Here is a 24,365-nt window from a genome sequence, read left to right on the forward strand (position 1 = left end):
GTGAAAGGGGCCATATAAGAATGTAGAGACATTCTGTATTACCAGTCTGACAAGATATTAATAATTTTGGCCAAGGACTTTTACACATAATTGCTGTGAGGATAAAGTTAATTTAGTCATTCCAGTTCTATGGGTAAAATACTGTTTCATTTTTAAATGTTACTCTTATTTGTTCTTCCCAGGTATTAACATAACACGTTTTCAGTAATTATTAATAGAAGTCATCTATATAATAATGGACTTGGACAAAGTATCTTTAGTAGCCGTTGTAGTTGCTTTCTTAGACACATGCAAACTGATTCAAAACTTCCTCTTTTTCTCCATAAAAACTTCATACAGAAGTATCAAAGTGAACTGTAATTATGGCTTCTACTTCAGTATGAACCTTATAAATCACAAGCAGTAGACCAGGAGTAGGCAACATCTGGCACAGGTGCCGAAGGTGGCACGCGAGCTGATTTTCAGTGGCACTCACACTGCCTGGGTCCTGGCCACCGGCCTGGGGCAGGCTCTGCATTTTAATTTAATTTTAAATGAAGCTTCTTAAACATGTTTAAGAACCTTATTTACTTTACATACAACAATAGTTTAGTGTTATATTATAGAGTTATAGAAAGAGATCTTATAAAAATGTTAAAATGTATTACTGGCACACGAAACGTTAAATTAGAGTGAATAAATGATGACTCAACACTTATGGAATGGCTGTGTGGAAACTGTACTCCATTCTTGTATTTATCTGTTGCATTTAGGTGGTACACTAATTATTTGTCCATGAACCTGTGGTCCCGCTTCTGCAAGGTTTCCTAAAGATTAGTCAAGTGATGACATTGAATTTGAGGCTGCGCAGATAAAGTCATTCTCTGCTTTAAATAGCTCACTATCTAAAAGACTTACAGAAGAGGGGGTTGATTTAAATAGTTATGTGATTTTATTGGGCCTTACAGAAGTAAACTTTTAGGAAGGATTTAAATGGAATGGCAAGGTCCTGTAATGCACTATGGATTAAGAGAGCATTGCGTGTATAAAGATAGCATGGAAGAAGGCACGAAAAAGAGAGCGGTAATATAATTGTGCAGGCATCCAGCGGTGGTACAAAGTACTTAAATTTGATACTGAGGACAAGAAAGAGCAGGTGGAGAGATTTGACACAGGAGTTGTTCAGTAAACAGGCTGGCTAGAAATAAAATTTTAATCGCTGCAGTTTTGGACTCTCAAAAGGGGAACAGTATAGGTTTCAGGGATGCTAGAGAGGAGGAGATTACTGTAATCAAGACTGGAGATGTGTATGCCCTGGACAAAACTGTAAGCATGTGAAATAGAAAGGAAGGCTGATGCTTTCTAAAATGTATAGAAAGTGTCAGGATTTTGTGACAGCGTGGGTGTGTCAAAAGAAAGGGGAGGAGTCAAATGACTTAAGGTAAAGGCCTGAGAGATTGTCAAAAATAGTGAAAGGAGGAAGAAATAGGGGGCTTAGGAGGAAAAACAAGAAACTGTGTCTAAATTGAATTGATGGTACTGCATCGGTCAGATGTCGAGTGATTTTTGAGTTGCCATCATATAGATATCGAATCTGTGGAGTACATTCCTTCCCAAAGATAAGTAAAAGACAAGACCAAGCAGAGGGAAATGCACACACAAGGATGGAGAGAAAGATAAACTGCTAAAAGAGACTGAAGCAGTAATTGGCAGCAGAAGGAGAATCAGGATAGGGCCACAGAAATTGAGGAGAATGGTTCTGTAGGAGTTTTATTTGCATAACTGAGTGCAGAATATGGCCCGTAACAGTTAATTATTTGTGCATTGAGCATTATTATGTGTGTGTTGGGCGGGGGGGGGGGAATGGTACCTCCATTATTTCTTCCTTTCTTTAAAAAAAAATTTGTCATTGGCATGTGCATTTATTTGGTTTTTGGATCTAGCTTCAGTAACTTTAGCTTCAGTAACTTTAGTGTAACGTAGGCATACAGTTGCCCACCTAAGTTATTTAATAATTTGTATACTAGTCTTTCAGCTGCTCCTGTTTCCCCGCCTCTCCATAACAGCTTTCCTATTTTGGCCTAATCAGCTGCACCTCTCCCCAAATCACCAAATTATCTGTTTCTGTGGCACTATGCTGTCATTAAACACCTTCATTTTAGAATACAGTATCTGATAAGGTGCCATAAAGTATTAAACTATTCTTATAAAGCCTGTCTTTTTTTAATTCACCTGTAAACTGTGAACTGTACCTTTTTATGTTGTATAGGCAGAAATTTTCAACTTTTAAATTATTTTAGGTAATTCTAAATTGCTCTGCATTACCCTGTCTCCTTCATTTGCTGAGTAGTCCTAAGGAATCCATTCGAAAAGAAGCATGCTGGACTGTTTCTAATATTACTGCAGGGAACAGAGGTCAGATTCAGGTAATGAAATGTTAGTAATATAACCATCTTCTTCTGAACTAGCACTTAGTGCTTTTCTCTTGGAAGGAAAAATATAGTTAACATATTTTACCCTTCCATTTTGATTTTAGTTTTAGTTGCAGTTTTATATTTGTTTTTCCCAGCCTTTGTGGCGCTTATTAGACATTCTAATCTAAGTTTACAACTAATTACATAAAAATAAAACCATGTAAATATCTGCATTGTTTTTGTGCTAAAGATACTGATTCCTATTTTGACTTTTTAAAAGGGACTGATAATTAATGATTATAAAGTGAACTGAAGATTTAAAAGATGTTGAGTTCTAAGTATTATTGTTTGCAAAGAATTTTTACTTGCAAGTGCTTCCTTACAAAGTTTTAAATGACTGATGCTTAAAAATGTTTATGGAGCTTTGCAAAAAATACACAAAGTGTGTGTTACAGAATGGCTTTGGAGTAGGGAAATCTTCTGGGGATGTACAGGATTTTTATATGCAACATTCAGAATTATGTACTGGATCTGTTTTTCCCAGTTATTGAAAAGCAAATTGAGTTTAAATGCTATTTCTATGTTAAAAGGACATGATTAAATTTGACAAACATGAGAGATGCAAGGGAAGCTTATAAAATATTTTTTCAACAGTATTAATATGACAGTTGCTGTTTTTCCCAAGTTAACTGTGTTAATCTCTAACATAATTCATGAATTCTGTCAACTGAATACATGTTAAAGGAGCTTGATGTGGCAGATGGTGCATTATAGCATGTAGATAATTCACTTCAGTGAAAGACTTAAATTTCACATAATTTATATCAAAATTTTCTGTGGAAAGATGTCTGTTTTGATATTTTATTTTTCGTTTTGGCACAATCAAACAGTTTTGTTGTTTCAAGTAGACTTGTAGATTCAAAAGAACATTTTTAATTTAAAACTTCTTGATATTGAAATTTCTGGGGTTTTGTTGTTTTGTGAAGTTTTTCAATATTTTTACTTCCTGTTTTGATTTGATATGGAAATTTAATTTCAAAATCTCAAAATTTCCCACAGGAAAAAAATACCATTTCCCAAGCAGCCCTAGTTATCGCCATGAAAAAGCCTTGTAGTTCCAGATTGAGATATTGCAATTTTAGTGGAACTTCAAAAAACAAATTGGTGAATAATATGCAGTGTAAAGATACATCTTTACTAACTAGCAAACCTGTGAAAGACTTGTTTTTCTTGTTTTGCACAATGATAATCAGCGTAGTATGTATTTGCAAATTTTTAATCTCACAGACATCTAGCCTAAGTGTTCAGATATTATTATGACAATACACCATTTTAAATTGTCAAATTTTCATTTACAACTTGCAGCCAACATTGCTTCAATGGCTTTCTGTAATTAGTTGTGGCCCTAATGTGGGGACTGAGTGTAGTTGTTCATATTCTAAGTTTTTTTTTGTTTTTTAAATACATTTGTAGAAGTGTGGCTTTTTGTCACAAAAGTTCTCCCGGCTGGCTGGTCTGGCTGAGGCTAAATTATTTTAATCAAAGTTTTTTAACTTCAAATCGAAATCCTAGATTTTCAGCAACTTTGTCAGGACTCTATCAGGGTCTTAAATATGTTGACCCAATCTAAATATCCTTATTCAAAAGGAACTATTCTTTGTACTATACTTTTGAGATTCTCATATTGAGGCAAATCTATAAGTCGGATATTCTTCAGAAAGATACTCCAGGACCTACCTGAATATAAACTAGTGTGCACTGGAATCTTCACATGTTAATAGACAATTGCTGATTGGTGCACTCTTAAAGAATGAATATCTTTAACAACTAATTTCAAAATAAACAAGAATTAGCTGACAGATTCTATCATGTGGTGGTATTCTCTGTTCTGGAAACATCTTTAATGTTCTTTCTCGCATTTATATTAACTTGGTTGTTTTTGCTACCATTGAAAGCCTGTTGTGTAATGTCACTGTTTCTTGTTTTAGACTGTTATAGATGCAAATATTTTTCCAATATTGATTGGCATTCTTCAGAAAGCTGAATTTCGCACCAGAAAAGAAGCAGCATGGGCCATCACTAATGCAACATCAGGAGGTACTCCTGAACAGATAAGGTAATGAATTAGAAGTTGATTCAGAGGAGTATTAATATGTGAAATTCACGTAATGTTCATCTGAAAATAACCCAGTGAATTGAGACACAATTAAGAATTCTATGATGATTTTGCCACTTACCTTTCTCTTTGACCTCAAATATTGTTTTCTTAAAGAGAAAATTCTTAGTCCCATAATTGGATTCTAGCAAAATTCACAATAAATTCCTAAAAACAAAGCTGTCTTCTTGGAACTAGTTGTTGTCTTTATACAGTGATTTTTTTTTTAAAAGAAAATGGGTTGTATAAAGTATGTGTGAAGTTTTGGGGATCACCCAGACTAGTACTCGGCTCTGTCACCTCCTGCCCTGTAACCTGGAGTATCTTTATGCTGAGCAACTTTGGTTCAGACCCCTGACACCAGTAGCCTGCCCACAAGCACAAGATGTCACCCTGGATTCCAACACCTAGTTATTCCTTGCAGGGTGATCCTAACATCCCTTCCAATCTCAAATCTGTCCTCAGAGTTCTTTGCTACCAGACATTTGGACTTTTCTTCACTGTTTTGTCAGTGACACCAATCCCCCAGACACATCTTACTTTAGTTCACACACTCAACATAGTTTACAAACCGGACACCTGTTTGGGGTGAAAGTAAAAGAAAGATTTACCTAATAGAGAGGGGGGAAAAAAAACACAGTTTCAAGGATAAAATAGTAAGAAATAGCAAACATATACAAGTTACACAGAAAATAAACAAAGATACAACCTCAGGGTTTAGAGTAGCAAATTTCCAGTGTACCATCTAGTCTTAATCGAGCATTTCATGGACAGCACCTGTCAAATGACTGTCCCTCAATTTCTGGATACTCTTCAAACCCCTTTTTTTAGAAAGTGTGGGAGGGGTTTTTATTTGTTTGTATTTGGTTTTTGTTTGGGGGGGTGGGTTTGTTATGAGTTTGAAGATTATGCAGATTGGGGAAATTCTAGCTGGGATGTCTCATTGTCTTCCCATTAAATCATTTGTCTGTCTTGGGTTGTATAATGCTAGGTGCTTGGACCCAGTCTCCTCTGGTTGTGGAGGTAGCTTCTACCTGCTTGACTGCCAACTGCCCCTCTGTGAAGTGGAGCTGAATGCTGCAGCATAAATTATTAACATTGTTTGTTTTTATTTATACACAAATACAAAAAAACAGTCTGTATACATAATTCGTAATGACTGTAAAGTTCAGAACGTTACAAGCTTTCATCAAATACCTCACACAGTATACTTTTGTAGCACAAACTTTGTACATAATAAGCAGTTGAATCAACTGATTCTTTGGGATTCAATCCCCCAACCACCATTCTTCCCTTAATGTGTCTGGACCCTGATTGTCACAGTATGCAACTGAATTAGCAGCACAACTGAAATACTGTAATTTCACTCAGTGAAATTCAGCCTTGTGAAAGCTCTGAACACTGAAGTTGTTAATCCCCCACAAAGAGTTCTGCTAATGTCATAATTTCAAAGCAAAATTTGAGCAGTTGATGAACAGCAAGTGTGTATTGCAGCCACATGAAACTGGGTCATGCCTTTTTATTGGGAGAAATTTAAAAAAATATATTCTTGACTCCAAGTTCAGGCAGTCATGTTACATAAAATTTAAGAATATTGTTTTTAAATAAACGCCTGACTACAGCTGCAAAATGTAGCTTAATTATTTTGAATCTGTTCAGACTACTTTAATTACTGTATTACTTTAATTCTCTTTGAGACTTCTTTCCACTCAGCTTTCCCAGAACTCAATTTGACTCCAGTTTTTTGTCACTTGGGTATCTTTACTTGGCATAAGGGAAATGCTCAGTTATGCTGAGTTGATGCGACTTAAACATAGGGGGTGGGTGAGGAGCGTATCATGCGTCCAAAGTTGCGTAGAAAGCTCTTCCTTTATATACTGTTACACATTACATTGCATTTACTATAAATTGCATACCTTTTGGGATTGATTTGGTTCTTAAAAAATAACCAATCTCTGTGCATCATGCTCTGTCCACATGTGACACATTCTTTACTTCCGCTTACCTTCCAGGCTTACCTTGTCCATTGTAAATGGTTCCCTGGGTGTTCCCCCTGCCCCCCCCCCCTTTATATTAGCAAGTTACAGACATTCTGTGTTTTTAGCTTACTGACCTATTTATTTATCTATCTGTTGCGAGCCTGCTGATCCATTTACCTCCCCAGTGTTGTCTCCCAAGAAATGAGGCCCCACCCATTTTTAATTACTCATGTCAAACCAAGCCTCTGACTACTAGGGTATTCCCACAGATAACTATCTGTGTTGTTATGATGGTCTGACTTGGAAAAATAGCTTTGATCTCTTTAGTGATAGAACAGAACCAAACTTTTTTCTGGTTTATCTGAATACCTATAGTTGGATTATTTGTTAGTTTAAAGGATTTATTGATAATATGTGACTACCCTGGTAACTAATTCTATAGTTGTGTTGTAAACAGTCCTTTTAAAGCAAAAATGGCACGTGCCACACAAATAGACTTATTTTTGTGAAACCAAAAGTGTGATAAGTACTTGTATATTTCCTGGAAACAGTTAAACCATTTTGCACCATTATAGCCACTAAATATTCTAATCAGAATGCCATAAAACTAAGGTATTTTTTTAAAAATTGTTCTCACAACTTAACATTTAAAAATATTATACCCTTTATTTTAAATAAAACTTGATGTGGAGTCCTCCTGAAACTTTGATTGTAAGTTAAATATTTGTTTGGTGCTATAAATACTCTACACATTACAAAATGCAGAAAAAGGTATGGTCTCTGTCACACAGAGCTTACCTCTTAAGTACTCTGCACTTAAATAATGGCACCTTGAGGATTTCAGAGTGCTTTATGAACATAATTAACTAAACTTCAAACAACCTTGTGATGTAGGTAAGCATTACTGTCTTAGTCCTGCTGATACAGTAGGAACTGAAGCACAAAGGTGGTGACTTCCCAAGGTCACACAGGAAGTTTGTGGCAGATTTGGGAATAGAAACCAGATCCTCTGAATCCCAGTCCTTTGCTGTAGTTACAACATCCTTCCCTTTTTGGTAGCTAATGTTCAGAATTAGAATCATAGACTATCAGAGTTGGAGGGACTTGAGGAGGTTATCTAGTCCAACCCCCTGCTCAAAGCAGGGCCAATCCCCAGACAGATTTTTGCCCTAGATCCTAAATGGCCCCCTCAAGGATTGAACTCCCAACCCTGCAAAATTATTTAAATGCATTCTGTTCATATTTTAATGGGTTGATACTGAATTGAAAGAAACATTCTTGTCTCTTTGAAGAGACTTGCCTAGAGCTTTGGCCATTACATACTACTCTTGATTCGAGAAAAGAGGATGTTGCATCAGACTGTTACATATGGGAGAAACATTCTTATATAATCAGAAGTATCTGAAATGCATGTTTTTAGAACAAGGTAGAATCATGTATAAAAGAGATTGGATTATGTAAACATTTTCAAACATCAGTTATAAGTAACTGTTGTATTCCTGTCTCATTAGGGTAAACCAAGGTTTGACTGTATTTCAGAGCAAAGTTCCCTTCATAGGTTATAGAAATGCTCTTATTTCAGCAGGTCAGTTACTGTTTTTAGCAGAATTCAATACCATAGAGGAATGGTGTCAAAGTTGTACTTGATTATCAGTCCTTCTTTTTTCCCCTCTTTTTCCTCCATCATTACGAAGGTATTTGGTAGCATTAGGTTGTACCAAGCCTCTTTGTGACCTCCTGACTGTGATGGATTCCAAAATAGTGCAGGTGGCTTTGAATGGACTTGAAAATATTCTGCGTCTTGGAGAGCAAGAATCCAAACAAAATGGAATGGGCATCAATCCTTACTGTGCCCTTATAGAGGAAGCATATGGTAAGCAATTATTTCTTATGAAGTGTGCGCTTACAGTTGCCTTATTTGTAACTGAAAAGGGATAATAATGTAAAACACTTTGTTAATATAGTTACAAGTTACTTGGACCTACTATTTGCCATACCAGTTTCTAGCCATATTTCAGACAAAACTAAATCAATATGCTGGAGTTAAAATTCAGCAAATACCTAATTTAAGGCAGAACAGAACAAAGAAGAGTTCTTCAAGTCCCAAACGTTAGTAAGCCAGAAACTCACAAGTAAAATCAGATCGTATCTATGAAATTTAGGCAGATTACTTTTGGTTGCACAAAGTTAGTGGTAAAAATAGAATTAATATTGTTACGAAAATTAATCTCTTCCATAAGGACCTGGCTAGCCAAAATTGGTCTTTGCAGCTGCTCTACTACAAAATCTATGCAGGCTTCTCTGTGCTTCAGAGGTGGCTAATAATTCTTTTGTCTTCAGTGACTGGGGAATACCTGATTAGATATTCCATTACTCATTTTTCTGTAAAGCAAAGTCTCTGATTTCATTGAACCTGGATGGTAGGTTGGGAATTGGACTTTTAAGATGAAGCAGGTTTACGGAATCCTCTTGACAACCTAATATGGAAGCAGAATAACTTCTGGGTCTCAATGTTAATCAGATGGGGAGAATTAACGGGATCTAAGCTGAATTTGTTCTGCCGTGGCTGTCAGGTTTATGCCTAAAATCTTCAGCCCTTACTATTGAGAGGCAGAGGAAAATAACTGGATTAAATGGCACTTTTGGGCTGACTTCCAGAACATACCTGTCAACCATGGGACAGCAATAAATAGGCTATTCACAGCCCATAAGATGTAATAACTACACCCTCACACCACAAAAAGATTGAAACTTGTCTAAAAACATTACAAGTTTTCTACCTGTCCCATGTCCATACTTCAGCCTTTCTTTATTCACCCCTTTTTAAAAAGCAAGAATAAGTCACTGGACTTTCCTGAGTAGCCACAGGTAGGAAAATATAAAGTTAGACAGAAACCAGTATTGGAGGAGGGAAACAAAGTTCTTTTGGAACTGCAACATGGAACTAGGGATATGTGGGGGCCTCGCTGGCAGATTTTTTTCATAAATCACCCTGCTTTCAGAATCAGTATTGCATGCTAATATTTAATTCTGTGTAAGTAGATATTTGAACCTCCTTCTGTTTTGCTGTTTTCACATTAATTTCATATTGTTTATAAACTGTCAAATTTGAACTGAAAAGGTAAAAGGAAAACCAAGTCTGCAAGTACATGATTGATACATTCTCTTATCAGGCTGTTGGGAGTATTTTGGCATAGAAAAAATGCACCTTGTTTTTAAAATAATAATCCTGGAGTACTCAGGGCTAATGTATATCAGTGATTTTACAGATTGGTTCAATCTGGGTTGTTTTTCTCTTAAACTAGAAAGTTCCAATTTATTTCATATTAAAACCTAATTCACTGATTCATTCATCACACAACTTAGTGATAGTATTCATTTATGTGCTTAACTCTATTTTCATCCTAGCTTTGTACTTCACCTTTTAAATCTTTTGGAGCTGTTGGATTTAGAGCATGTCTTTCTTTCTTTGTTTTTAAATTTAGGACTGGATAAAATTGAATTTCTTCAAAGACATGAAAACCAAGAGATCTACCAGAAGGCTTTCGAACTTATAGAACATTACTTTGGTGTGGAAGAAGAGGATACCAGTATTGCACCTCAGGTGGACGAGAGTCAGCAACAATTTGTGTTTCAGCAGCAGGAAGCACCAATGGAAGGATTTCAGCTATAACTATTAAAGTGAAGACAAGGCAAAAATATAAACATTTTGTAACTTTTCAGGGGTCTCCTCTTCGTGGCCAAAGTTAGAGGAGAGGCTGGAATGTGTTTGCAGAACACAGATAAAGAAGCAGCCCGTGCACTGTTGTATCTAACAGAAAGTATAACTTTTCATTCAGTGTTTTTGGTTTTGGGTTTTTGTATTTGTGTGTTCTTCATATGTTCAAAACCTAACTCTGTGAGTAATCAAGTTATTTTAACAAGAATAGTTAAGCTTGAATAATAACTTCAGTAGGATTTTAGGTAGTGGTTCTGAATTTTTCATGCAATTTCTGCAACTGCAGTAAAGCTGTTGGCAATTGCATTTTGGCAGTAAACTTGACATGCTCAATCTATATTAAATCTACCTCTATATTGAAGCAAAAAAGTTGCTTCAGAACTAAAGCATGAAATAAAGATGAGCTTGTCAAAAGCTAAATTTAGAATGTGAAAAATATTTATTTAAATTGTGAAATGTAATTTTATGCATTATACTTTGCATAGAGCATAAACCAGTGAAATATATTTATAAAACATTTAAAAGCATAATGCAGATTTTTGTTTAAGTATATACTGTTTAAATACCAGATGTAGCTTTGAATATGTGACAAAAAAGCTGTTCTGCATTATGTGGTTTTCAAGGTGTAATCACCAGAGAGCTGGCTGGTCATGTGATGCTGGCTCCTTATTTCAAGCTGCTAAACAGCATTAAAGATAATCTACAAATAAAATACTTTGCTGTGTAAGCAATTGCTGAAGTTGCCACAGGGATGTTGTGATTATAAATGAGAGAGGAGGTAATTTGCGCAGTTGTAAATGATAGGGGAGATGGTTTATGTGACTATTTCCATATTAAAATGTGGTGGTAATATGAAAGTTCGATAAATCTTGCAATATTTGCGTTTCTTGAAACATTTACTTTGTTTAAACAAAGTTTAGACTGTATGTATTGTATTTGTAACCAAATACGCTACTGCTTTTTTATTTATTTTTTTTTTTTTAAAGTCAGATGTCTCCATTTTCTTTATTTTAGGCAAAGCTGTAGAAATGTGCCCAGTTATAATCCAAATGTGCTACAACTAAGGGGAAAACCAATCTTTTTTCCATATGATTGAAGGAAAAAGGTTTGCTTTGTTGTAAATATCAAGTATATGAACACCAAAATGGATCTGAAGATGTCTGCTAAATATTTAATTTCTAAAACACTTAATGTTTGCTACTACCCGCTAAAAGAAATATATCTTAAGAATTTGAAACAATTCTTCTGTATGATTTGAAAACCTACATTAGATTTTTTTTGTATATTCAAAATGTCTATACCACACTGCTTGATCTCACTTACCAGTAGCTAGTCTGAATTTGGATTAATGAAAATGTATAATTGTGGTTAAATATGTTAGTTAAATACTGTGTTGAAATAATAGTGAAAGCTTTTTTGAGCTATGAAACTATTTGAACCATGTACAATAGTTGAAATTTCAACAGTTAAAATCACTCTTCCCATGGTAGTGTGCTTGTCTCTAAACAAAATGTTGATACACTGAGAGCCAAATTAGAGCATGGTATCATTTATTATATACTGTGTTCTGGATTTAAACTTGTTTATAAAATGTGAAAATACTGTTTTCAGTTAAAATTCATAATGTGTTTTACTTTGAGACTGTTAAAGCACTATATATTGTGTAGTAGTTTCAGGGTGGGAATTGAAGCAGATTTTATAAGATTAATAGTCATTTGTGACTGTTAATATGTTTAAGAAGCAAGATTCAATTCAAAAAATTCATCCTCATTAGAAATTCTTCTCCTGGAAATAAAAGGTATGTTATGAGGAAAGGAGTGAATATAGGTGTGTGGTTACTTTGCAGATTCTGTGTAACGAAAGATTTAGCAAACACTTTAAACCTAGATTTGTATAGAATACAGCAAGTTTGAATACTGTGCACAATGCTGAGCCAAATTTTTCTTATGTTTGAGAATTGTATTTGTGCCCTTTTTTATAATAGTTAGAGACTTTACTATACTGGCATTTTTTGCATCGTCTCTTTAAAGTTCAGGGTAATTATATTGGAAATTTACAGGATTACCGGTTAAATTATGATGATTTCAGTGTTCTTTTAGTGCAAGAATAATCATAAGTATTCAGGTAACAGGGTATTCCACTGTTTCTTGCAAACATTGTTTTGATATTACATAAGCCAGCTGTGCCTGCTTTTATTTTGAGGACCCTGTTGTAGACACAGCATTTATAAGCCTCTTCAGTTAAGCCAAATCTAAACTTTAAAAAAAAACAAACAAACCCTAATTAAGACTTGTAAATGGATGGGGGGTGGGAGGGATTTCAAGTATTATACTTATTTGAGAGGATTACTTTGTGGATATATTATTGTGTAGGTCTGAATGGTTTAAAGTGACTGCACTTTATGTATGTAAATACAAATTCAAGCCTATGGTATATTCAAAGTAGTGCTTTTTAGTGTAAATAGGAACTAAGATTGATGGACTTTGGTTACTGAAAGGGACACTAGTTGTTTAATCTCAACCTTTGGTTAATCCTAAAAATGTTAAATCTGGCATTATTCTATCATGTTGCGCTGTGTGTGTGTGTTTTATATATCTAAAATCCACCAGTCTCACTGGGAACGCTGTTATTTTTTTAAATAGATATTGTTAATGAATGATCATGGAATAAGAATGTTTTCACAAGTTAACAAAACCTGTTGTCAGAACTGACACTGATGGCATCAGTGATGCTTAGGAAAACAATGACGCTGACAGAAAAAAATCAGCTCTGCTCTGTGGAAAGCATTTAGGAGTGGGGGGATTCAGTGGCTGTGTTTGCTAAATAGATTTTTTTTCCATACTGGTTTTATCCAAAAAGCTATTACAAGTTTTGGAGGTTTTGTTTAAATAATAGACAAAGTACTAAAGTGTCCCTTCCGTTATGCAGCTTGTTCCAAAAAACAAGTGTTTTTCAAAATAGTGTACCAGTTGTTCTGTTTGAATTTGAATTCTGACAAGTTAATCTATGCAAATATGCCACATCTGTTTGTTTCATAAACTGTTTGACACTAAATCATAACTGATTTTCTACTGAATTATTATCATAGCACTTTTTGTCTTTGAGAACTTTGTTCATACTGCTGTTTAATTTTGTAGTATTTTCTTTAAACACTATATTGCTAGCAGCAATCAGAACAGGAAAACAAAAAATAGTAATGTTGGTGCAGAAATAACTGTACTGTAGAACAAGTTTGGAAAATGATCTCTACTAGGTCTATGTGTAAAAGGTGCACTATCCTTTTTCCTCCATGGTCAGTTACCTCAGTTGGGTTTTTGTCTTACAAAAATTAAATCATAAGATTGAAGTGAGACTTTTTTTAAAGTTCAAATTGATATGCAGGGTAAAATGCCTGCTGCTTAGCATGAAACCAGTGCAAAGGTTAACTGAAATCTTTAAATGAGAAATTTTTTCATTCTCACTCATGCCGTTATAGTTTTATGTAATGTATCAATCTAAAATGCCTATATTGACTTTAAGTAGACTGATAGTGCATCTTTTAATCCAGACTGGAGGCCTGTTGTTTATCTTTACAAACCAACACATGAAAAGTATGCAATATTATGGAATGTTTCAATTCAGAATACTATACAAAAACTAATAAAAGCTATTTTACAGTGGTGAGTGTATTCATTAGTATTCTAAAATTAGTCCTGATTCTTAGAAAATAGCAAATATAAATACAATCTCTATACTAAAGTAAGAGCTGAATTCAGTAAAAACTGTGGCTGACTTCCATGCTATATAATAGTGTGCCATGCTAGAAAAATCAGCTTTATGGAGAGGGGTTAAACAAAATATTGCATGAAGTGACTTTTAAAACTAGCCTTGAAAATATCTTCTCCCTAAGCATCACATGCCTTTGACCAACACCATCCTCCATCCTTTCTTCATTTGCAAAATTAATGGGAGCTCCCAAGAGTTTTTGGAGGAGAAGTCTATAGAGACTAAAATGCTGCTTATTGTGTTTTTAGTTTGCAAAAGAACTAAGTAAACTTTAGCAAGACAAGGTGGGAGAGGTAATATCTTTTATTGGATTGACTTCTGTTGGTGGAGGAGACAAGCTATTGAGCTTGGTCCAATAAAAGAGATTACCCCTCACACCCTCTTCCTAATATCTGGTACTGACACAGCTATCACACTGCATAAGTAAACTGTCAGTTCAGCCTGGTGTAGTAAACAAGATTCAACAGAGATACTGTAGTGATGCTATTAATTTTTCCAACTACATAGTCACTGGCTTCCCTAGTATTTAAATGATTTGTGGCTTGCACAATTTTTTTAGTATGCTTTCATTTCTTTAATATATAAGTTCTGAAATGGTGGTTCTTGTCAGTAATACAATTTTGTGTCTATAGAAAAGTGTCCAGAATCAAATCTAGCAGGAAGAGATTTCAGGACAGGGTAGGTGATGTATGTGTTGTCTTTGGGGACAGTTACATATTTTTATCAAATTGAGACAAAAAAAAAGTCTCTCTTGAAACTGGAATTATTAGAACTTTCTAAAGATTTGAACTGACCTTGGTCATCTGCTGCAAGTACTGAAAATATCTCTGTGTAATGTAGAATAAGACACCCTATTCCCTTTGTTCCCAACATTGTTGGGCTCCAATGTATTGATGTTTAACATAGCAGTCTGCTAACTAGTTAGACAGTCACTAATTATGCCAAGTAACATTTGTTTTTTGTGGTGTTTGCTCCTACTAGCAAATCCACAGTTGTTAATAGAAATATTATTTAGTCTTAAACTCTGATGATATTGCAGCCTTTTCACACCACTTGGCTTTCTTTGCTAGGTTCCAGCTTGTTAGGGACTCTTGTTCAGCCTGCAAAAATAAAACATCAGCTTAAGAGTAGTGTCCTGTGAATCACTAAATTACACTTAAGAAAAACCTTGCATAATGGTAGTAGCTAATGTTTATCTCATGCTTCATGAATACAGGTTTGTGGAGGGAGAAGCGTTAACTAAACGACATACATTTGAATTAAATTTGAGTCAAAGTAGCAACAATTTATCTATATACAGTATCTATAGATATAGAGATCTCTCTATATCTACATATATATATCTTGTAAATATTTATGGAACTTATCACCTTGTTTTTTTAAAAATACATGGCAACATACCCACCCTTCTAGCTGATGCAATCACAGCAAAGCAGGCGATAATTGTGAGGCCAATCATTAGATAACAGGCTTTTACTCGAGCTTTGTTCCTTGCAATGTCCAGCATTTCTGGCCTACAATTAAAATTGCATTGAACAAAATTAGCATGAAACATCAAGAAGTTAGTTCAGCAAACCACAGATAGAACTTTGGTTGGTCTTTTTTTTTTTTTTTAAACAAATTAAATACCCTATAGGAATAAACTTCCAGCTGCTAATACGTGACCATTGTGGGCTTGGCATTTATTACTTGGCATTGTCTAACTATTGACTGTTTTGCACAGTAGGACCTAATCCATCTCTAGTTGTAAACAGTGCAAGACAGATTTGAGATTCTTGATCTTTCCTATAAATATTTGCAGTGATTGAGACAAGCAGGGCGTAAACTACATTTAAAGTTATTGGTCAGTAGTGATGTGGTGAATTTCAAATACTTCCACATATATGAAAGGATTCTGTTAGAAGGGAACTGGCATTGCTTGATGTGAGGAGTTCTCTTGACTGTTCCGAAATAGATGCATGTATTAGTTGTAATACCTAAACAGCACTTCAAAAACTGCTTAAAGTTTTGACTGTATCCAATCTACTATAGATCTGGGATTTCACATATTTGATTATCTTAATAAAACTGATCAGTTTCACACCATCATGGGTTTTAGTTTTATGCATCATCCGTTTATTTTTAAAAGGATAATTTTGGTATTAAATTAGCATAGGCAATATTTGCATGCTTTCAGTTTTGCATGCCTAAAAAAGAACAGATCATGCTGGCCATGACAGAGGTAGTGTGATTTGTTGACTCCATGGAGCATAGACAGGCCTTTCCTTGAAAGGTGTTTGCCATGCTTACATTCAAATACAGCTTTTTACCTACCAGAAAACCCAACACCCTCTTCCCTCCTTATCCTGGCTTTCAATAATCCCACCCCCTTGCTTCAGATCTCCTGTCACTTGCTGGTTCTCTCCTTGTTCTCAATGCATACATTCCTGATTTTAGCTTTCTCTGCTTTCTAATTCCTGTAATAATTGGGAATCACTAGTGGACCATGCACTAAACACATGCTAGGAAGCAGAAACAGAGAATCTCTCCAAAACACGCACAAATGGTCTCCCAAGTTTGATTTCACCCTTTTGCCTGCTGGATACAAGGCCTGGAAACAGTATTCTGAAAATTACCCTTGCATCTGCAGGATTGGGAACCATAGGGTTAGAAAGGACTGCAACTGTCATCTAGCCCAGTGATTCTCAAATTTATTTGATGTTCCGCCTCCTTTTTCTGTAATAGTTTATGCCACTGCCCTCCCACCTCCTGCCACACAAGTTGCATATGCTGCCACCTTGCTTTGAAGGCAGAGTGGAGAGTGGTGCCTGCTGGCTAGGCACCCAGCTCTCAAAGCAATGCCATTGCCAGCAGCACAGAATTAAGGGTGGCACTGCTATACCATTCCACACGTACTACTTTGCTGCTGCTGGCCACAGTGTTGCCTTCAGAACTGGTTGCCCATCCAGCAGCTGCCACTTTCCCAAAGCTTTTCATGCTCTCCCCCCATCTACCAGAATACATTACTGCCCCCCAGTTTGAGAACCTGTGATTTAGTCTAACCCCTTGCCATGATGCAGGATTTGCTGTCTAAGCCATCCAATTTCATCTGTTCACTTTTTGCATTAAATGGTCTCTTAAAATTCAGTTTAGTTTTAACTGGCTCTTCATTTTTTTTTAAATACATTCTAAAAGGCATCCCATATGAAAAGAGAGACTTTTAAAACTACATGTAATGAGCTTAGACTACAATTTTACACCTTCCCTCCAAAAATAATCCTGTGAAGTGCACAAACACAAGAACCTGACAGCATTACTAGCAGACAAAGCATTTGGTAACAAGCTCTGCCAAAATCTACCTTAACATAGAATATTTTTGAAAGGGAAAGGGTATAGTGAAATTGTGGGGCCTACAATGCTTCCCATCAGCCCATAAAATCTACACCACACACAGTGGCAGATCTTACTGTAAATGAGGGTTATGAGTTGAGGGTGTAGTGCACCTCCAAGGGGATTGTCAGGGCTTGCAGGTTTGATCATTGGTGTGAGGATACTGTAGCTGTATTTCATAATGCTAAACATATTAGGTATGAGGTCAAAACCAGACTAGCACATAAAACTATTAAATCTAGGATCCATTTGGAGCAGCAGAGGCCAAAATATAAATTCATTACTTGTTTGCTTTAATGCCTTAATCATATTTTACAGTGCACTAATTGAAGCTGTTCTGAAGCAGAATCCCACTTCCTACCTGCTTTCTGCCACTGTTTCAAGGAAACAGACCTAATTATGGTTTTCTGTAGTCTTTCATTAAGGGTTGTATCTCTCAATCCTTACTCAAGCCAAACTCCTACTGAAATCAGTGGAGATTTGTTTAAGCAAATCTTGAACAAGGACTGCAGGATTTGGTCCTTAATGCCAAATATCCTACAGGAGCAGATTTTACTCACATGTAACATTTGCTTTGCCATTGCAAAGGGCCATTTTGATAGCTAATCATTTTCATTTTTAATTGCTTTACATTTGAATCTTTCAAAAATACATATTACATTGCTCTCCTATTTCTCTCTAAAGGATAACTCTCTTGTACTGAAGACTGAGTGAATTTTTGACCCTGTTGAAGTCACAGAAGTTTTGCCACTGACTTCAAGAGGTCAGGATTTCTCACTAAGGGAGGACATTCTGACAAGAGTGTAGGGAACAGCCATGAGATTAATATCAGACAAAAGTTGGGGCTATTGTTGCTTGCAGAGATGCTCTTGCTTATTTTCTCAGCTGCAGTAGGAATGAAACTTGGGAACAAAGGAAACATCCTGGAGTCATCCTTGAAACTCAGGTATCAGTGGGGTAACCGTGTTAGTCTGGATCTGAAAAAAGCAACAATGAGTCCTGTGGCACCTTAAAGACTAACAGATGTATTGGAGCATAAGCTTTCGTGGATATGTCTGACAAAGTGGGTATGCTCCAATACATCTGTTAATCTTTAAGGTGCCATAGGACTCATTGTTGCTTTATCCTTGAAACTGCCTCTTAATAAAGTCCAATATGTTATATATGGCCAACCAGGGATGAAGGCTGGTGATAAAAAGTACAGTTCTTCTGTGGATTAGTTACATTTTGTATCAATGAGGCTGAGGAATGAACATTAACTAATGTTACATGAACTTCACATTTATATTCAACTACTTAGGGAGGGAAAAGGGAGAAGAATTGTCAGTGACATGAATTGAGGTGGTTAGTGGGGGAGCAATATTTTGACATCAAGACTTACTCTCAGGGTATTCAGTATTGTCCTAGAAATACTTCTTTTTAAGTACAGTATTTTTTTTAACCGGCAGTAAGTACATGCTTCCCTCTCTCCTCCCACCCTCTTTCTCAAATACTTGCTTGCCTTGTAATAAAGTGTATGGAATGGATGATCACTAAATGATGACATGAAACAAGTTAGAAGATATATTTTGTTTATGTAGTCCGTAAACAGAAAACAACATTTACTGATACAGTCTTCCTCTGATTACACATTAGATAAACCAAGGAAATAAACAAGTTGGTCTGTAAATACAACCAAAGCTCAAACCACTGCTGCACTTAAGGCCAAATCCTGTCTGCCTTGCTCAGGGGCGTAGTTCTGTTTACTTATGATGATGAGCACCGGGTCTTGGCTCTTAAACTGTAAAATCATCTAAAAATACCTGAAATCCTCAAGGAAAACTTGACCTTTCAAATGTTGTAAAACATTGACAGATTCAAACTTTTGGGGGAGTTTGAAAAGGCGGAACCGTCTTTTCAGCCTAGTAAGCTTCAGTAGGAACCAATAATGCACTTACGGGATCCTTGAAGGAATCTCTTCATCAGTCTTGAAGCGTCCTGTCCACATGAGGATTTTTTTGTCAAAGTTGGAAGGTTTGTAACTACCAGGTACTTTGTACATCTTCTTAGCTGAAAGATAACCAGAGAAAAGCACCTCATCACTTTGTGCACTGGAGAGGTAATGGGATTGGTGGGGAGTGTCCCTAGCCATGGTCCATCTCTGTTACTGGGTTCAGGACTTTTTTTGTTCTGGTTAAGACCTTAACCTTTACTCTTGAATAACCTTTCTTGTACCTCAAATCACTTATGTTCTCTATGTTTGCAGTGGTGGTATGGCCAAGATGGTTCCAGGATACTAGAGAGACAAAATGGGTGAGGTAATGTCTCTTACTGTACCAACTTCTGTTGCTGAAAGAGATTGATTGGAAGAGCTCAGTGGAGCTCAAAAGCTTCTCTCTCTCATTTTGGGTCACACTTATGGATCGGTGTAGAAACTGGATCTACCAGGAATCTGCTGATTTTTGTACCCATGTGGCTGAATTGTACTATCAGCCTAAAGAACAAGCCTGTCTGCTCCTCAAAAATTTAAACCTTGCTGCACTATGGCACATGAGTATTGTAAAACCTCATTTCCACACCTGGCTCCAGCCAATTTTTAATCCCACCCCCCATGCTAAAGCCTCATCAGAGAACAAGTTTGGCTGCTTCCATTCCAGCAAAACCACCCAGATGTTAATTCAGCCTGGGTCTATGACAGCTCCTTGAACCCGGATCTGGTAGCTGGATCCTGCAAGACTTTGGCCCCAGTCACCCAAATTCCACTGTTTAACAGGAGAACGTGTTCAGCTGTTTCTGCTGCATCTTCAAAATCCAGTCCCAGTGGCATCCCAGTGTATCAGCACCTTAAACTAGATACTCAGACTGAGGCTCCGGAGCCAGGAGTGGTTCTTCAATGTGTTTCTTGTGGCTGTTTGCAGGACGTGATACTAAAAAAATGTGATTTAATTATTAACCAATCTGGATCCTTTTAATATGTTATTGTAAAATACTTCCTTAGACATTTTGCTGTGAGACTAAAGTGGGTGTGGTTCATTTATGCCCCCTTCTCCCCCCCAAGGAATTCACACTACTCAGACTCTTTTGGGTAATGTTGACCGCCAATTTGGCTCTTGAACGGCTGGGGTCCCACTACCCCTGCCTTAAATGCTCAGATCAAGCTGCTGCATCCTGGCAAATTTTGGCCCCAACTCCATAAACGTTGTCCTCAAAATCGAGAACAAATGCCTCTACTACTCCATCATCAAAAGGTAGCCCCCATGCCCTCTCCTCCTGGGGCAGGCCGCAGGGTGGTTTTATTGGGGGGGGGAAGGGAAAGTAGCCTTGTTCTCTATGTTAACGGTACAGTTTGGGGGTTTGGGTCCAAACGTTGGCTGGATCGAGGCAGCTCCCGCGTTTATTCTCTCTTTCCCACCCCCACCCTTTACTGGCCCGAAGCAGAAGGGAGATCCGGAGCGCTAGGCAGAGCTGCAAACACCCCGGTCGGACACGTCCCAGCGGTGCGCCCCTGGTGCTTGCCAGGGTGCTGGGGCGGCGTGCAGCGTAGCGGGTGCAAGCAGCCGGAGAGGAGGCGAGAGGGTCTCTGTGAGTCACAGCACAGGGGAGCCCCGGGCTCCCCGTTTACTTACCCAAGCTGATGGCCCCTGGGCTTCGGTTGTGGGCGCTGCTGGAGGAAGCTGCAGTGGCCGCGATCCCACGGGCTGCCGGCCTGAGCAGGCGGGCGTGCAGCTGCCCTTCGCCCAGGAGCCGGCCCAGGCAGGCGCGGCTCCCAGCTGCCGCCAGCATGGCAAGGACCGCGCTGCTTGGCTGCCGCCTCTGAGCCGGCTGAGGCTGGGCAGGCAACGCGGAGAGGGGATCCCGCACCCCCTGCAGTCCAGAGAGCAGCCGGCACCAGATCCAGCCCCTGGCAGCCTCCCTGCGACCGCCCCCTCCTCTGGGTCGGGGACCGCCAGCCTCTGCCCCCACACCGCTCGCAAGCTCAGCTCAGGACTGCAGCCCCCTCGGGATCTGCCTCCTCCCTCCAATCCAGCGAACTTCACCAGCCCCCAGGCACTTGCCGCCCCCTCCACCCGCCGTCCCATAATTTTCCCCATGGGAAAACTGCTTGTCCTAGCTGCTGCAGCTCTGGTCCAGCAAGCACGTGGCTGGTGCTTCCCTCTCACCCCTTGGGAAATGCTGCTGCTACCACTTCTCTCATCTCCTGTGCGGGAAGGAGGGAGGGAGGTGTTTCTCTTCGCTCATTAGGATGACCCATCTCCATGTGCCTGCCCTGTGGGCCAGGAAGCGTGACTTCTTACCTGCTACCCCCTCAAACTGCGGTCCCCAGCAGTTCTCTCGGTTCTGCTCCGATGAGCTGGATCTGATGGGTGTGAGAAACCAGGGAAGGTTTTGCTTCCTGCTGGGCCAAGGTTGAGAGGGCTGATCCAGGCTGGCAAAATGTGAAGGAGAGAGAAACAACAGCATTTGCTACACACTAGTAAAGTTGTGTGGTCAGAAAATACTTCACACCAATGTGGGATAGACTCATTGTAAATTAGCAAATGGGGTAAGGGAGAAAGGGGGCTGAAAGTCAGTGCCTGCACATCAGATTTCCGTCTTGCCAGTCATGAAGTATCAAGTAACTGTCCCAGTGTGCACAATGCCTAGAAAAATGGAGGCCTGATTCTTGAATGGCACCATTAGCTGCAACCACAATTCAAATAATAACAATAGATCCTGTCTCTGCATAAAATCTCACTGCTGCCATTCTAGGAAAATGCCAACAGCAGCACAAATAAAAGGTTTGCCAACATGAGACCTCATCATGTTCCCATATGCATGAAATGACCAACAAGAAAATTTAGATATTCTGTTTAAAAGGGACTCATAAATCACCTTCTTGCCTCTAGCAACTAGTGCCAGGGCAGTGTAAAATACCCATTAGCATGCAAAACCAACAGCTAATTTTCTGAAACGTCAAAATAACAGGGCTAATCTCAATGTTGTTAAATTATGTTTCTAGCCCTTTGCCATGTAAAAATAGTCTTGCGAATGAAAGTTAACAGACTGCAGGGACTGAAAACACATCACTGATTTTTCCTAAAGATCCTGGATTATTCATTGTACCCCTTCTGCCACCCATGTCTGGCCTTTGTCACTCTATGTATCTCATGGTCACAGATCCCTTAGTCATTGAAAGGAACCCCACCAGTTTGTGACTAAGGGAGGCAGTGCCGTGCATGCTGTAACTAATAGCAACAATGCTGCTTCATGCAGCCTCCCAACAGACTTTTCCCTTCTGAGAGGGGTCAACTATCTCAGCAGGTTATCACAGTGCAGCTTCATTGCTGTCAAAGGTCTTGGGAGGTGATAGTGAGTTTCCATGCTTAGTTTGCTTGCTTGTCTGCTGTGGAAAAATATCACAACTGGCAAAAGGAGTCACTGTTTGTCAAATGTTCTTTAGAACACAGGCTGTGGGATCAACCTAGCAAAAATTGTTCCCAAGGTTATTCTCCCAGAGTTTCACTCCAATAAAAGCCTGAGGCTGGATTCTCAGCCCTATGGTGGCTCTTTTGTCTCCCTCTGGCTTTTCAAAAATCTGCAAAGCCAGCTTAGCTGGCCAGCTGATGATTTCTTCTCCGTGATCCAGAGCTGATGCAGTTCCTGGTGTAGGGACATTCCTGGGAGAAATGGGGGAGCTCTCTATGTCCTGATAATCCTATTGCCAGACAGTCTCTTTGGGGCAACAGGCAGCTTGGCATAATTTAGAGCAGCCCTGCGGCTGTAGGGACCAAAGTGGCCTCTTGCCTGCCCCAAGACTGAGGGAACCCAAAGATGGCATAAAGCCACCTTCCCTTTCACTCCTTGCCCCTCACTGAGTGCAGCTCTCTAGACTAGAAAATCTAGCCTCTGGAGCACAAGGGTGTTATAATTCTGGCTGCTTTATGATAGCAGCCTTAGGGAACTCCTGAAATCTTCAGGGTGCAGTAAATAGCCTTTTTCTTCACTTTGCTGTTTATAGGGGAATGTAGAGCTTCACATGTCTTTCCTATGATATCTTCACCTAATAAAAAAACAGAGAATAGTTTCCACATAGAAAGCAGTATACTTAATACTTCCTGCACAGGAAACCATCTGCTTTATATCATGGATGGAAGGAGAGTTTTTTGTTTTATTCCCCATGCATGCACACAGTACATTATTTGTGTACATCCTAAAAGAGCAGCCCAGTATGCCCAAGTGCCTTTTGCAAAAATTGGAGATGGGTTGAAAATGCAGCTGAGGAAATGGCATGGATTTTGCATTATTTAGTTCCTTGCAGAATTTCCTCATGTAGTTTTCCTCATGATTTGCTGCAGAAGTAAACCATTTCTCTCCATTCTATGGCACACAAACTAACTTTTTCTTCAGATGTGCTGCAAATGGAACAGCGCTGCAAGATGAAATGACCTCCTGGTCAGCCATGATGATGCATTTCTTCCAGTAGGAATTTTGATGGCAAAAGTTTTAAAAAAAAAGCTGCCAGTGGAAGATGCCCATGGATATTTTGTACCAAGAATTTCTGTTGATTTAATCAAATTAATAATATGTTCCACTGCTGAGTGAGAGAAATGTGTTCCATATTTTTCATTCATTTGGCTCCATTTAGGAAGTCCTCTGGTAGCCAGAGCACAGTTGGAAAGCAGCACCTGAATGAAACCACTCTCTTGAGTCCATCTGCCTCCTGGCTCTAGCAAACTTGTATGCTACATCTCTTTCCTCACCTTTTACATTAGAATCCAACGCTGATAGCAGAAAGAGATGTGGAACAAACCATTTTCATTTTTCAATACAAAGCTGAATCAATATATCCCATATGCTATACTGTCACATACATCACTATTTCTAGGATATCACCACTTCTCTTAAGGCTCAAAAATGCAAATTCTCATAGACTCATAGACTCTAGGACTGGAAGGGACCTCGAGAGGTCATCGAGTCCAGTCCCCTGCCCTCATGGCAGGACCAAATACTGTCTAGACCATCCCCGA

The 24,365-nt window shown here is 38.3% G+C and overlaps 2 protein-coding genes across 2 annotated transcripts in view; one reads left to right on the forward strand and one right to left on the reverse strand.

Moving 5' to 3' along the window:
- KPNA5 (karyopherin subunit alpha 5) overlaps window positions 1-13,904 on the forward strand; it is a 31,952-nt gene extending 18,048 nt beyond the window's left edge. The window contains exons 11-14 of the mRNA XM_030556172.1: window positions 2,280-2,405; window positions 4,382-4,509; window positions 8,222-8,400; window positions 10,013-13,904. Of these exons, the coding sequence (XP_030412032.1) occupies window positions 2,280-2,405; window positions 4,382-4,509; window positions 8,222-8,400; window positions 10,013-10,200 (621 nt within the window). The 3' untranslated portion in view covers window positions 10,201-13,904. The remainder of the gene's footprint in view (window positions 1-2,279; window positions 2,406-4,381; window positions 4,510-8,221; window positions 8,401-10,012) is intronic.
- On the reverse strand, window positions 11,229-21,322 carry FAM162B (family with sequence similarity 162 member B). Its single transcript, XM_030556176.1, has 4 exons — window positions 20,985-21,322; window positions 19,317-19,428; window positions 15,416-15,524; window positions 11,229-15,110 (listed from the first exon to the last, which is right to left on the reverse strand). The coding sequence occupies exons 1-4, from the start codon at window positions 21,139-21,141 to the stop codon at window positions 15,018-15,020; spliced, it is 471 nt and encodes a 156-aa protein (XP_030412036.1). The 5' UTR covers window positions 21,142-21,322; the 3' UTR covers window positions 11,229-15,017.
- Between the last annotated feature and the right edge of the window lie 3,043 nt (window positions 21,323-24,365).

This window comes from Gopherus evgoodei, chromosome 3, assembly GCF_007399415.2.
Source record: "Gopherus evgoodei ecotype Sinaloan lineage chromosome 3, rGopEvg1_v1.p, whole genome shotgun sequence".
Classification (NCBI taxonomy): domain Eukaryota; kingdom Metazoa; phylum Chordata; order Testudines; family Testudinidae; genus Gopherus; species Gopherus evgoodei.

Bases quoted from the DNA above. Each gene is read 5' to 3' on its own strand.
- FAM162B (XM_030556176.1), bottom strand. From the start codon at position 21,141: ATGCTGGCGGCAGCTGGGAGCCGCGCCTGCCTGGGCCGGCTCCTGGGC. The intron at 19,429-20,984 runs GTAAGTAAACGG...GTTATCTTTCAG, and splicing joins CCCAGGGGCCATCAGCTTGG to CTAAGAAGATGTACAAAGTA. The intron at 15,525-19,316 runs GTAAGTGCATTA...TTTTAATTGTAG, and splicing joins GAGATTCCTTCAAGGATCCC to GCCAGAAATGCTGGACATTG.